The 15,551-nt window shown below is 40.9% G+C and overlaps 1 protein-coding gene across 1 annotated transcript in view; it reads right to left on the reverse strand.

Moving 5' to 3' along the window:
• LOC140204096 (eukaryotic translation initiation factor 3 subunit E-A) overlaps nucleotides 1–15,551 on the reverse strand; it is a 210,396-nt gene that overhangs the window by 137,435 nt on the left and 57,410 nt on the right. Inside the window, exons 4-5 of the mRNA XM_072270472.1 lie at nucleotides 13,811–13,853; nucleotides 13,007–13,111 (exon numbers count right to left, since the gene is read on the reverse strand). Coding sequence (XP_072126573.1) covers nucleotides 13,007–13,111; nucleotides 13,811–13,853 — 148 coding nt within the window. The remainder of the gene's footprint in view (nucleotides 1–13,006; nucleotides 13,112–13,810; nucleotides 13,854–15,551) is intronic.

A 15,551-nucleotide genomic window follows, 5' to 3' on the forward strand; every position in this document is an offset into this window, starting at 1 on the left:
AACTCACCTCAACATGTCTTTTACAGTTAGGCTTGCCAACTTTCTCACTCCCAAATAAGGGACAAAAGTAGCAGTCAAATACAGGACACTTGGGTTTACCCCAAGAAAGACTACCATGACCATGAAGCCTTGCGCAGGCACCTCTGTGGGCATGCGTGTACATGCCGATTTTTTTTCCACAAATCGGTTTTGGCATAATCTTCCCGATAATACTGTACATACATTATTTCTACTTTATATAGGCTGTGTATTTATTATATCACTCCTGCTTTTACTATATTTTAGTGTTATTTTAGGTTTTATGTGTTATTTGGTATGATTTGGTAGGTTATTTTTTGGGTCTGGGAACGCTCAAAAAATTTTCCCATATAAATTAATGGCAATTGCTTCTTCGCTTTACGCCATTTCGGCACGAATGGTTTCACAGGAACACTCTACCTTAGCGGGGGAAATACAGGACAAGGGCCAAGGAGACACCAATTTACCCCAATATATGGGATGTCCCGGCAAATACGGGACAGTTGGCAACCCTATGTTCAAGTTCAACAGTGCGTGATGGGGAATGAGGAAAGGTGCAGCTGACTCATATCGTTTCCTTGCAGCCCAGTAGCACATGCTCTGCAGCCCGGTACCGGTCCGTGGCCCAGTGGTTGGAGACCGCTGATCTAGAGCACTACCGTGCCATTCTACGCCCACACTTTAGAAAATCTGATCACCTGACTGTACTTCTACTCACTGACTATAGGCAGAGACTGAAGACCACAGCACCTACAGTGAGGACCAAGAAGGTATGGACAAGGGAAGTGCAGGAGTGCTACAGGACTGCTCTGAGTCAGTGGACTGGACTCAGGGATTCATCTTGGAGTGTGAATGAGTACCTCACAGCTGTCACTGACTTAATTAAAACCTCTGCGGACGAATATGTGCCTACAAGAACATAACATACACACTCGAATCAAAAGCCGTGGATGAACCAGGATGTTTCCTAGTCTGCTGAGGGCGAGATCTGTGGCATTCAAGTCTAATGACATAGGAAGGTTGTAATTCTAGTCAGTTATATCTTAGGTACTAGCCTACAAAGTACCCAGGACATCTTTAGAGAGCGGTGTCTCAGAAAGGCAGCATCCATTATTAAGGACCTCCAGCACCCAGGGCATGCCCTTTTCTCACTGTTACCATCAGGTAGGAGGTACAGAAGCCTGAAGGCACACACTCAGCGATTCAGGAACAGCTTCTTCCCTCTGCCATCCGATTTTTGAATGGACATTGAAGCTTTGGACACCACCTCACTTTTTTTTAAATATACAGTATTTCTGTTTTTGCACATTTTAAAAAATCTATTCAATATATGTAGTTGATTTAATTATTTATTAATTATTATAGAAACAGAAAACCTACAGCACAATACAGGCGCTTCGGCACACAAAGCTGTGCTGAACATGCTCTTACCTGAGAAATTACCTCGGGTTACCCATAGCCCTCTATTTTTCTGAGCTCCATGTACCTATCCAGGAGTTTCTTAAAAGACCCTATCGTATCCACCTCCACCAGTCGCCAGCAGCCCATTCCATGCACTCACCACTCTCTGCGTAAAAAACCTACCCCTGATATCTCTTCTGCACCTACTCCAAGCACCTTAAAACTATGCCCTCTCGTGCTAGCCATTTCAGCCCTGGGAAAAAGCCTCTGACTATCCACACAATCAATGCCTCTCATCATCTTATACACCTCTATCAGGTCACCTCTCATCCTCCAATGCTCCAAGAAAAAAAGGCCAAGTTCACTCAACCTATTCTCATAAGGCATGCTCCCCAATCCAGGCAGCATCGTTGTAAATCTCCTCTGCACCCTTTCTATGGTTTCCACATCCTACCTACAGTAAGGCGACCAGAACTGAGCACAGTACTCCAAGTGGGGTCTGACCAGATTCCTATATAGCAGCAACATTACCTTTCGGCTCCTAAACTCAATCCCACAATTGATGAAGGCCAATGCACCAAATGGTCTCCTAATCACAGAGTCAACCTGCGCAGCAGCTTTGAGTGGACTCGGACTCCAAGATCCTTCTGAACCTCCACACAGCCAAGAGCCTTACCATTAATACTATATTTTGTCATGATATTTGACCTACCAAAATGAACCACCTCACACTTATCTCACATTGATAGGATATCCCACTGTAACTTCTGATGGCCTCCACACTAACCACAACACCTCCAACCTTTGTGTCCTCTTGTTCTTAACATACTTGTAAAATGCCTTGGGGTTTTCCTCAATCCTGTCCGCCAAGGCCTTCTCATGGCCCCTTCTGGCTCTCCTAATTTCTTTCTTGATCTCCTTCCTGCTAGTCTTATAATCTTCTAGCTCTCTATCATTACCTAGGTTTTGAACCTTTCGTAAGCTCTTCTTTTCTTCTTGACTAGATTTACAACAGCCTTTGTACACCAGAGTTCCTGTACCCTATCATCCTTTCCCTGTCTCATTGGAATGTACCTATGCAGAACTCCACACAAATATCCCCTGAAAATTTGCCACATTTCTTCCATACGTTTCCCTGAGAACATCTGTTTCCAATTTATGCTTCCAAGTTCCTGCCTGATAGCCTCATATTTCCCCTTACTCCAATTAAGCGCTTTCCTAACTTGTCTGTTCCTATCCTTCTCCAATGCTACGGTAAAGGAGATAGAATTGTGATCACCATCTCCAAAATGCTCTCCCACTGACCAGGTTCATTTCCTAATAACAGATCAAGTACCGCCTCTCCTCTTGTTGGCTTATCTACATATTGAGTCAAGAAACCTTCTTGAACTCACCTAACAAACTCACCCCATCTAAACACCTCGCTCTGGGGACATGCCAATTGTGTTTTATTTTATTTTATTTTTTTTCCCTCTCTCTCTGCTAGATTATGTAATGCATTGAACTGCTGCTGCTGCTAAGTTAACAAATTTTACGTCACATGCCGGTGATAATAAACCTGATTCCGATTCTGAATATACAAGAAGCCCAAGTACGATTTACGTGGGGCCATCTCAGGAGCAAAGGAACAATTCCAAACGAAGTTAGAGGTGGAATCAGGTGCAAATCAATTCTGGCAGGCTTTGAATGCCATACTTCCTACAAAGCAAAACCTAACATCATAAATGGCAGTGATGCTTCACTCCCAGATGAGCTCAGCATCTTTTATGCACACTTTGAAAGGGAGAACAGAACTACTGCTACGTGGATCCCCGCAGCATCCAGTGACACTGTGATCTCTGTCTTGGAGGCTGATGTCAGATTGCCTTTCAAGAGGGTGAATCCACACAAGGCAACAGGTCCTAATGGAATACCTGGAAGGGCTCAGAAAATCTGTGCCAACCAACTGGCGGGTGTGTTCAAAGGAATTTTCAATCTCTCACTGCTACAGTTGAAAGCTCCCATCTGCTTCAAAAGGGCAACAATCATACCAGTGTCCAAAGGCAGGGTGAGCTGCCTCAAAGACTGTCGTCCAGTGGCATTCACATCTACAGTGACGAAGTGCTTTGAGAGGTTGGTTTTGGTGAGAATCAAATCCTGTCTCAGCAGGGGCCTGTAACCACTGCAATTTTGTCTATCGCAACAAAGGTCTACAGCGGAGGCGATCTCACTGGCTCTTCACGCAGTCTTAGATCATCTGGACAATACCAGTACTTAAGTCGGTCTATTTAATGACTACAACTCAACATTTTTCCTACAGGTCTGATCGAAAAGCTCCAAAACCTGGGCCTCTGTACCTCCCTCTGCAACTGGATTTCGACTTCCTCATCTGAAGATCATCTCCACCTCACTGATAACTGACAATGGTGCATCTCAAAGATGTGTTCTTAACCCATTGCTCTACTTTCTCTACACCCATGACTGTGTGGCTAGACCCAACGCAAATGCCATCTTTAAATTTGCTGATGACACAACTATTGTTGGCAGAATTTCAGACGGTGACAAGGTGGCGTATAGGAGCGAGCTATTAGCTAGTTGGGTAGTGTCGCAGCAACAACCTAGCCCTCAATGTCGATAAGACCAAAGAACTGACTGTGAAGTTCAGAAAGAGTAAGATGTTGGAACACATACCAGTCCTCAGAGGGCTATGTACATACATTTGCAAGAAAAAGTTTGTGAACCCTTTGCAGCCTGGTTTTCTGCTGTGTGTGTGTATATATGCACGCGTGTATGTACGTGTATATAATATATATCAGTGCCTATAAGAAGCATAGACCTCCCCTAAGAAGTTTCATGGTTTATTGTTTTACAACATTGAATCACAGTGAATTTAATTTGGATTTTTTGACACTGATCAACAGAAAAGTACTCTTTTGTGTCAAAATAAAAACAGATTTTTACAAAGTTATCCAAATTAATTACAAATGTAAAACACAAAATAATTGACTGCATAAGTATTCACCCCTTTAATATGACACACCAAATCATCACTGGTGCAGCCAACTGGTTTTAGAAGTCACATAATTAGTTAAATGGGGATCACCTTGTGCAGTCAAGGTGTTTCAATGGACTGCAGTAAAATACATCTGTATCTGGAAGTTCTAACTCGGCATTCTGGCAAAAGCTACACCATTAAGACAAAGGAACACTCCCAGCAATTCCACAAAAAGATTATTGAAAAGCACAAGTCAGGAGATGGATACAAGAAAATTTCCAAGTCACTGAACATCCCTTGGAAACAGTTAAATCAATCATCAAGAAATGGAACGAATATGGCACAGTTGTAAATCTGCCTAGAGCAGGCCGTCTTCAAAAACTGAGTGATTGTGCAAGAAGGGGACTGGTGAGTGAAGCCACCAAGAGACCTATGACAGCTCTGGAGAAGTTACAAGCTTCAGTGACTGAGTTGCCCAGGAGCTTCACCAGTCACAGCGTTATGGGAGAATGGTAAAGAGAGAGCCACTGTTGAAAAAAAACTCCCATGAAATTTCAGCAAGAATTTGCCAGAAGGCATGTGGGAGACTCTGAAGTCAGCTGGAAGAAGGTTCTATGGTCTGATGAAACCAAGTTGAGTTTTTGGCCATTCAACTCAACCCTATGTTTGGCATGAGCCAAACACCGCACATCATCATGAACATATCATCTCTACCTTCAAGTATTGTGGTGGCTGGGTCATGCTGTGGGGATGCTTCACTGCAGCAGACTCTGGTAGGCTTGTGAAGGTAGAGGGTAAAATGAATGTAGCAAAATACAGGAAAATCTTGGAGGAAAACCTGATGCAGTCTGCAGGATAGCTGCGACTTGGGAGAAAACTTGTGTTCCTGCAAGGCAATCACTCCAAGCATAAAGCTAAAGCAACACAGGAACAGCTTAAAACAACGATGTTAATGTCCTATAGTGGTCAAGTCAGAGTCCAGACCTCAATGACTTGAAAAGGGTTGTTCACTCACAAACCCCATGCAGTCTAACAGAGCTTGAGCAGTTCTGTAAAGAAGAATGGGGGAAAATTGCAGATGTGCAAAGCTGATAGGAAACCTATCCACACAGACTCAAGGCTGTAATTGCTGCCAAAGGTGCACTTACTAAAGACTGACTTGAAGGGGGTGAGTAATTATGCAATCAATTATTCTGTGTTTAATAAATGTAGTAAACTTAGGCCAATTTGTAGAAATTTGTTTTCACTTTGACACCAAAGGGTCTTCTCTCTTGATCAGTGTCATGAGGCCAAATGAAATCCACTGTGATTCAATGCTGTAAAACAATAAAACGTGTAAACTTCCGAGGAGGGGTGAATACTTTTTATAGGATATATATATTATTACACGCACTTCTTACTGTAATTCATTTATTATTATTATGCATTGTAATGTATTGCTGCCACATAACAAATTTCATGACATTTGCTTGTGATATTAAATATGATTCTGATTAACTTCACTACTAAAAGGAATACAAATTGATTTTCAACTTAAAACCTACAAGTAGTCTCAGCAAATATTTCTCAACATAGAGTACAAGAAGTTTTTTACATTTAGTCTCTCTGCCCGGAGGAATCAGCTGAAGTCATGATTTGATCCTTAGAGTTACATTGGAAATTCATTTCATCTCCTTAGAAATTAAATTCAAGCTTTTATTCCAGTTTATTACATTATAAAATCAGGATTATCTCCGGGGTTAGATTACATAATGTGGCATTAACTTCAACCCTGGAAGAAGCACTGAAACTTCACAAGTGTCCTATCAGGTATCAGCACTTAAGATTCTATTAATCTCTTAGGCTGACTTCATGTTTAATATGGAAAGCTATTACTGTTGATAACAGTTGCATCACTTTGATAGCTGTGAACGATGTCTCGACTCTTCTTCCATACAAGCTGTCAACCATAATCACTCTGGTACCATAGAGAACGCAACAGATACTGTAACAGAGTGATTATGTTATTGATCTAGAGATCCAGTGAATTGGACAAGTGATCTGAAGAAAGTTCTCCAAAGCAGCCAGGAAAGGTAAATTTAGTTAATAAAATAACCTGGAATGTGACCCTGAAATGATTCGATACACCACACCTGGAGGGTCTACTATTTACCCACTGCAGAAACATACTACAACTTTCTTCACAGCACCACACAAGCTCACTAACATCATCCTCCACAAAGATAAGGACCATGGCCTCACCAGAACTGCTCCACCATACCTGCCAGTTCCCTTCCAAGTAAGACATAATCTTAGTTTAAAATATATCAAAGTTAATTTACTGTAGATGTTCAAAATCCTGGAGTCCTCGTTCCACTAAAGACCAAATCATTGAGTGTGCACCAAACTAAGGGGGTCAAGTGAACAGTCTGCCACCAACTTTCCAAGTGCAATTCAGAATAGTAAATATTGGCTTTGCTACCAACACAACAGCATATCATTAATAACAACTGTAAAAATGTAACAGAATACTGTTGTGGTCTCTTATCACCAAGGAATGACAACACAAAACTCAGCCTCTTTTGCTTTCTGATTATGAAACCTCTAAATTTGCCAGTAATTTGTTTTAATTTATTATTTTTCCCCCAAAATGTACCTTTCTGAGCTTTAAATGTCAATTTAAATCCTGATTCAGAACAGAATCAAAAAAGTTGATTTTCTGAAAGGCTTTGCGAACTCTGCTATAAAAATATAAACATCAACTGAAAAGTAATTTTTCAAAGATTATTCTTTCAACATTGTTAGCATCCTCTGTAGCTGTTACATCTAGATCTGCCTAATCAGATGTAAATTTTAATAATATCATGACAAAATGGTTGCAATATCAGCATCTCTGGCACTGAGCCTGGGTCTGTGGTGCAGAAGGGAGAGAAGATGATGAGGAATGCGTTAGCCATAGGGGATTCCATAGTGAGGGGAACAGACAGGAGATTCTGTCAGCCTGATAGAGATACCTACATGGTGTGTTGCGTCCCAGGTGCCAGTGTACAGGATGTCTCGGATCGGGTGCAGAGTATTCTGTCTGAAGGAAGCCAAAAGTAGCCTTGGTACAAGTTGGTACCAATGACATAGGTAGAAAAAGGGAGGAGTTCCTGAAGAGAGAATTCAGCGAGTTGGGTAGGAAGCTGAAAAGCAGGACCTCCGGGGTAGTAGTCTCGGGATTGCTGCCGGTGTCACATGCTAGCAAGTGCAAGAATAGCATGATCAAGCATATTAATGTGTGGCTGAGAGACTGGTGTAGGGGGCAGAGCTTCAAGTTCCTGGATCATGGGGGCATCTTCTGGGGGAAGTACAACCTGAACAGAAAGGATGAATTACACCTGAACCCAAAGGGGTCCAATATCCTAGCAGACAGGTTTAATAGAGCTGTTAGGGAAGGTTTAAACTAATTTGGTAGGGGGATAGGAACCAGAGTGATAGGGCTGAGGAAGGGGAAAACAGAAATAAATCAAAGGTAGCTTACAACAGAGATGATTGAAAGGACAGGCAGGAGATGAAGCTTAATCACAGCCAGTGGGATGAGTTACAGGGCAATAGAAGTGTGGTGCAGTTAAAACAGAAAGGAACAAATACTGGACTGAAAGTGTTGTATTTGAATGCATGTAGCATAAGAAGTAAAATGGATGATCTTGAAATTCAGCTGCAGATTGGCAAGTATGACGTTGCAGCCATCTCTGAAACTTGGCTAAAGGATGGCTGCCATTGGGAGTTGAATATCAAAGGATATACGGTGTATCGGAAAGATAGGTTAGTAGACAGAGGGGTTGGTGTGGCCCTGTGTATAAGAAATAATATTAAATCATTAGAAAGGAAAGACATAGGATCGGGAGGGAGAGCCTCTATGGGTTGAGTTAAGAAATGGCAAGGGTAAAAGGACCCTAATGGCAGTCGTATACAGGCCTCCAAACAGCAGCAAGGATGTGGATTACAAATCCAGCAGGAGATAGAAAAGACAGAAGGACAATGTCATGGTAATCGTTGGTGATTTTAACATGAAAGTGCATTGGGAAAACCGGGCCAGCAATAGACCTCAAGAGAGAAAATTTGTAGAATGTCTAAGGGATGGCTTTTTAGAACAGCTTGTTGTTGAGCCCACTACAGGATTGGCTGTGCTAGACTGGATGTTGTGCAATGATCCAGAGGTGATAACAGAGCTTATGGTAAGGAACCCTTGTGGAACAGTGATCACCATATGATCGAATTCACTTTGAAATTTGAGAAGGAGAAATTAAATTCCAACATGTCAGTATTTCAGTGGAATAAGGGAAATTACAATGGCATGAGAGGGGAACTGTCAAGTTGACTGGAAAGGGGCTCTATCAGGAAGGACAGCAGAGCAGCAAGGCTGGAGTTTCTGCGAAAAAAGAGGGAAGTACAAGACAGATATATTCCAAATAAGAAGAAATTTTCGAATGGAAGGACACTACCATGGCTGACAAGTGAAGTCAGAAACAAAGTAAAAGCAAAAGACAGGGCATAAAAGGAAGCCAAAACTAGTGGGAAGATAGAGGATTGGGAAGCTTTTAAAAACTTGCAGAAGGAAACCATAGACCTGTTAGCCTGATATCAGTGGTTGGGAAGTTGTTAAAATCAATTGTTAGGGATGAGATTACAGAATACCTGGAGGTACATGACAAAATATGCCAAAGCCAGCATGGTTTCCTGAAAGAAAAATCCTGCCTGACGAACCTACTGCAATTTTTTGAGGAAATTATAAGCAGGGTAGACAAAGGAGATGCTGTAGATCTGCTGTCATCATCATCTTCTTCATCATCAGGTGCCATGCCCAGTTTGAGCTTTGACTGCCATGGCCCACACACTCCTCTTTCAGGTCAAGTGGATCAATTCATTGGTATTCATTTCCAGTTCTCTGGCTGCTGTCTCCATCATCATTTGTCTTTGTCTTCCTCTTGCTTTCTTCCCTTCAATCTTTCCCATAATTACCGTGCATTCTAACTCCTCTTTCCTAATCACATGTCCAATGAAGTTACGTTGCCTTTTCACGATCTCATACATTATTTCTCTTTTTGTGCTTGCTCTGTTCATGAAATCCTCATTAGATATTCCTTTCGTCCATGATATTCTTTGCATCCTCCTCAAAAACCACATTTCTGCTGCTACAATTCGTTTCCTCATGTTGCCAGATATTGTCCAACATTCTGAGCCATATAACATAACTGGATAAACATAACATTTCAGTACTCTGAGGCAGGTTGTCATGCCTAGTTTATTGTTGATCAGTATACTCTTCATTCTCGTAAAGGTGTCTTTTGCCACCCCTATTCTTCTTTTGATGTCCAAGTCGCACCTGCCATCTGATCTCACCCAGCTTCCTAAGTGTCAAAAGTTCTTTACTTGTTTTATGTCTTCCCCATTTATTCTCAGCCTGCAGATAGGATTCTCCTTCTTTTTGGATATCACCATACATTCTGTCTTTTTGCAATTGATAGATAGACCCATTTTTGCACTTTCTTCAACAATTATATCAATTAAGTTTTGTAGTTCTTCCTCCGTACTTGCAATTAGCACAGTGTCATCTGCATATCTGAAATTATTGATGTTTTCACTGCCAACTTTGATTCCCAAAATGTCTCTTATTTTTTGTAATATTGTTTCACTGTACACATTAAATAAATCAGGGAAGAAAGCACATCCTTGTCTAATGCCTCTCTTGATTTTCGTAAACTGACTTACTTCTCCATCTATTCTTACAGCAGCAGCTTGTTCCCAGTACAGATTTCTGATTAGGTGGAGGTCTTTCGAATCTAGATCTAGAGTTTTCTGTAATATTTCAAATAACTTATTGTGCCTCACTTTATCAAATGCTTTTGCGTAGTTGATAAAACAAACAAACAAATCTTTTTGCACTTGAATAGCTCGTTCTGATAGTATCCTTAACATCATATTGCGTTTCTTGTACCTTTGTCTTTCACAAAAACACATTGTTCCAATTCCCTTTCCGTTTCATTTATCACATTGTCCAATCTTCCTGCTTGATATAAGGTTCTTACATTCCAAGTGGCAATAATTTCCTTTTGCGTTACTTTAAATTTATGAGCAGTAGCTTGACGACGGTCGAGGATCCCCTGCTGGCCAGAATCAACCCTACCGAGCCAAACATCTTCAGAGTTGTCTTGAAGATCCTCTTGACCCTGTTATTGTGTGATACATTTTGTGAGTTTGACCATGGTTTTCTTAGCAAACTGCAACGGTGGTTTGCTATTGCCTACCATTGGGCGAACTAAAGAAATTGCCATTTCTCTTCCCAAATGTTCATCCGCCAATACTACAGCTGTTGACATTTGAGGTTGTAGCTCATCCGCCTTCTCCGTCATAAGTTCAGTTACCGAACTTGTCGGATCCGCCATATATGCAGATGTGCTGTACTTGGATTTTCAGAAAGCCTTTGACAAGGTGCTGCACATGAGGCAGCTTAGCGAGATAAGAGCCCATGGAATTACAGGGGAGTTACTAGCATGGATGGAGCATTGGCTGATCAGCAGAAAACAGAGAGTGGGAATAAAGGGATCCTATTCTGGCTGGCTCCCAGTTACCAGTGGAGTTCCACAGGGGTTGGTGTTGGGACCGCTGCTTTTTACGATGTATGTCAATGGTTTGGACTGTGGGATTAATGGATTTGTGGCTAAATTTGCCGATGATACAAAGATAGGTGGAGGAGCGGGTAGTGTTGAGGAAACAAAGAGACTTAGATAGTTTGGGGAATGGGCAAAGAAGTGGCAAATGAAATACAATGTTGGGAAATGTATGGCCATGCACTTCAGTGGAAGAAATAAACCGGCAGACTATTATTTAGACGGGGAGAGAATTCAAAATGCAGAGATGCAAAGGGACTGGGGAGACCTTGTGCAGGATACCCTGAAGGTTAACCTCCAGGTTGAGTCGTGGTGAAGACGACGAATGCAATGTTGGCATTCATTTCTAGAGGTATAGAATACAAGAGCGGGGATGTGATGTTGAGGCTCTATAAGGCACTCGTGAGACCACCCTTGAGAGTATTGTGTGCAGTTTTGGGATCCTTATTTTAGAAAGGATGTACTGACATTGGAGAGGGTTCAAAGAAGATTCACAAGATTGATTCCAAGAATGAAAAGGTTACTGTATGAGGAACGTCTGGCAGCTCTTGGCTGTGCTCTCTGGAGTTCAGGAGAATGAGAGGGGATCTCATAGAAACATTCCAAATGTTAAAGGGCCTGAACACATTAGATATGGCAAAGTTATTTCCCATGGTAGGGGAGTTCAGGACAAGAGGGCATGACTTCAGGATTGAAGGACGTCCATTTAGAACAGAGATACATGAAATTACTTTAGTTAGAGGGTGGTAAATCTGTGGAATTTGTTGCCACGAGCAGCTATGGAGGCCAAGTCATTGGGTGTATTTAAGGCAGAGATAGATAGGTTCTTGATTAGCCAGGGCATCAAAGGGTATGGGGAGAAGGCAGGGGAGTGGGGATGCCTAGAAGAATTGGATCAGCCTGTGTTTGAATGGTGAAGCTGACTCGATGGGCCAAATGGCCTACTGCTGCTCCCATATCTTATGGTCTTATAAGCTACTTTGTATGTACTTCTTTCAAACAACATTTCAGAGGATCTATACTGGGCCCAACACATTGATGCAATCATGAAGGAGGCACCTCAATGGCTCTACATCATTGGGAGTTTGAAGAGATTTGTTATAAAACCAAACACTTGCAAATTTCTATAGATGTATGATGGAGAGTATTCTGTTTGCGTTACAACTTAGCATGGAGGTATCAATGACTGCATAGATCGCTCAGAGGGTTGTACATTTAGCCAGCTTCATCATGGCACAACCTCTCCATCATCAAAGACATTTTCCAAAGGCAGTGCCTCAAGGTGACAGCGTCCACCACGAAGGACCCTTGCCATCTAGGACCTGCCTTTTCTCATTACTACCGTTGGGATGGGGACACAAGAGTCAAAAGGTGTACACTTAATGATTTAGGAACAGTTACTTCCATTCAGTCATAAGATTTTTAAATGAACCAATGAACACTTTTCTGCATAATTTATTTGTTCTCTAACTTATAATCTTCATGTCTTCAGCTGAACTGCAGCCGCAAAACAACAAACGTTACTACATGCAAATCGGTGATAATAAATCCAATTCTGTTTCTGAAACTGTTGCAAAAGAAAATAAGGCTGGTTAAATTCTCCCCGAACCACTGTCAATTAATCTCATGGCATAGTCAGAAATTATATTGGTTATCAGTGTACTGGCTACACTAACAACAAAATTGTAGACTACGCATATAGCTTTCCAAATGTGTGGCTGTTGTACAGGCATCCTTAACAGAGGTTCAATAACTCATTATTTTTCATGGTTCTAGATAGTCAAGTAAAAAGGACAGTTCAAGCCTCCAAGTCATATACAACTTGGCTCAGAACACAGGTTGAAGAGGGCTGGAGTTAATCAAGTGATATGCATGGTTAGTTGAGAGGTTGATAAATGTATAAAAATGCATCTGAAACACAGAGCTAGAATTCTTGGACAGTAGAGCACCAAGCTTCACTTCTCTAGGAAATGGTACTCACCAGAACGCGGAAAAAGTAAAGGTATTCTGCTGCACCCGAATAATTACCACACTCATATTGGAATTTAGCATATCGGTACAAAGTGTCTAAATACTCCTGACGAAACTGCAAAACAGATACACAGCACATAAAAATGAGCTGAAGGAAAGCAAGACCTTCTTACATTAAGACATTACCTTTTTCAGTTAAGGCATTCCCCAGCACTCAATGATTTATGGACAGCTTCTTACCCTCAGTCATCAGACTTTTGCACAGCCCATGAACACTAGTTCGTCATTCCTTTTGTTTTGCACTATTAGTTACTTTGTAATTTTATACTAATTTTGGCTTTGCACTGTACTGCTCTTGCCACAAATCTCATGACATAAGTCAATGATAAGAAAACCTGATTTTGATTATCTTTTTCATTCAGAAGTTAAAGAACATTCTGCATGATATGAATTGTATGAAGTTTGCATATTTAAATATAATAATTTTCCATCAACATGCTCTCCTCTAATGCAGTGATGGTATTCAAGTGTTAACTTGTTAACAGAGTAAATCCAAATTACTGATTTATTTTAACAAGTAATGATGTCATTGGTTAAATAATCATTGACTAGCAGACCAAAAGCAGCACCAGCCTCACTCTCCAAACATTTACTGAATCAATCACATTTCAGGGCAAGTGTAATAAAGGTACTAACGCACTGCTTCAACTATTACTCATGATCACTGTCATTCACTCCTCAGCAGCTGGGGTATAATATTATGCCATGGCGAGCTTTAAATATTCACTATAACAAACACATGACCATCACTTACCCCATGCTTTTCTGCTAGATAATCAAACAGCATTCGCCCATCTCTATTTGGGGAGAAAAAAAAAGTTTTATTGGAAACACATTACTTCAGCATTAATTCAAGACTGAGAGACACAGTAGGAATCTTGTGACAGTTTAAGAATTTCTATTTTTTTTTAAAAAGCTCAATATTTCATTGAAATCAAGATCAGTATACTAATCAACAGCTTTTGGAATTGTTTAGCATCATCTTTTGGTGGCTATGCGCTAATGGGAGTTAAGACCAAGATCACCATCAACTCATTGCGTACTTGTTCACATACGTAATCACAACTGGTCAAGGTGAATTAAAAGAGACAAAAGTCATTTCGAATCAGGCTAAATCTTCACTAGCTTCTTAAAAGCTGAAACACAATGGCCTGGTTTTCATTATTGCAGCACATTTGGGTTAATAACGAAAATATGCTTTGGCTGGCAATGTGATAAACTCCAGCCAGTTTTTTTAAAAAATCACTCAATATGTGTAATCATAAAACATGCATGGCTGCAGTCTCCCATCACACTCAAGTGCATTTCGTGCTGAAGGAGCAAATCACAAATTTTTTGAGGCACACCTGGGGGAGGGATTGGCACATCTGTCAGTACAGTGCACTCCCGACCTTGATGCACCTTCCACAGGAACGTGGAATGAACATCATTTTGCATTCCAAATTTTCCATTAAAAGAGAAATAAAGACATCTGTTGGAAAAGTGATGAGGCAACCTCAAGGAATGATAACAGGACTTCTTCACTTCTTTGCCACATGCTCTCATGGAGATAGAAAAGTTTAAAGCATTGCGAAAAACTTCACAGACCATTTTTATTACGGGTTTTTGCTTTGCTAATTTTGACTGAACATTCTACAAAATTTCTCCAGTCACTTGTGCTCAATGGACTATCTAAAAAAAATCAATAGATGGCAACAGGAACAATTTTTCTCTCAAAATATGGACTGAAATATATTTCATTCTTGGAAAGTTCTCACAGTTTTTATTCTCATTTTTTAAAATAACAGAAATCGTTTTTAAAGATTACGTGCTTCCTTTGACCATTTTAGCAGGATACCAACTTTTCTTCAATTGGGAACTTACCCACCATCCCCCTGACACGCCACCCCTCCCCCCACCAAACGGCCACCCGAAAGCTTGTACAACAAGTAATAACACAGATCCCATGCAGCCTACTTCATTGCAGTCAGTCGAAAGGTCGTAGAGATAGATAATGTGGAGCAGGAATATCAATGAAGTTTACCCCTCCCCAGCCAGGAGATTTCTCTGCAAACTAAAACAATCCCATGGCTGCTGTGGGTGTAGTCATTTGCACTTATACTCAATATCCAATCACCAGCAACTGCAAGGATAGATCCCTTTTCAAAATTTTACCTGTATCCTAAATGCAATTAACTCAATGCAGCTAAAACATAAATTTACCAATGCAAAAAAAAAACTGGCAGTTCACATCACAAATGCTTCTAATTATTGTTGAGATATTTCATACAGCTTGTTTCAGATGCCACTGTTAATTCTAAGTATCCGGCTTGATTCTCTTGGTATAGTCTGGGCACTGCATGAGCAAGCTGCAACAAAACTCATCACTTGTTTCTCCCACACACAATTTGTCCACAGGAAGTTAAAATTCGTCTACAGCAGCTGTCAGTTCCAAAGTTCCAGGTGAAAGTAAGATCTCTACAGAGTACCATAACCATAAGTACTCTATTCCATAA

The sequence above is a fragment of the Mobula birostris genome, chromosome 1 (genome assembly GCF_030028105.1).
Source record: "Mobula birostris isolate sMobBir1 chromosome 1, sMobBir1.hap1, whole genome shotgun sequence".
In the NCBI taxonomy this organism is placed as follows: domain Eukaryota; kingdom Metazoa; phylum Chordata; class Chondrichthyes; order Myliobatiformes; family Myliobatidae; genus Mobula; species Mobula birostris.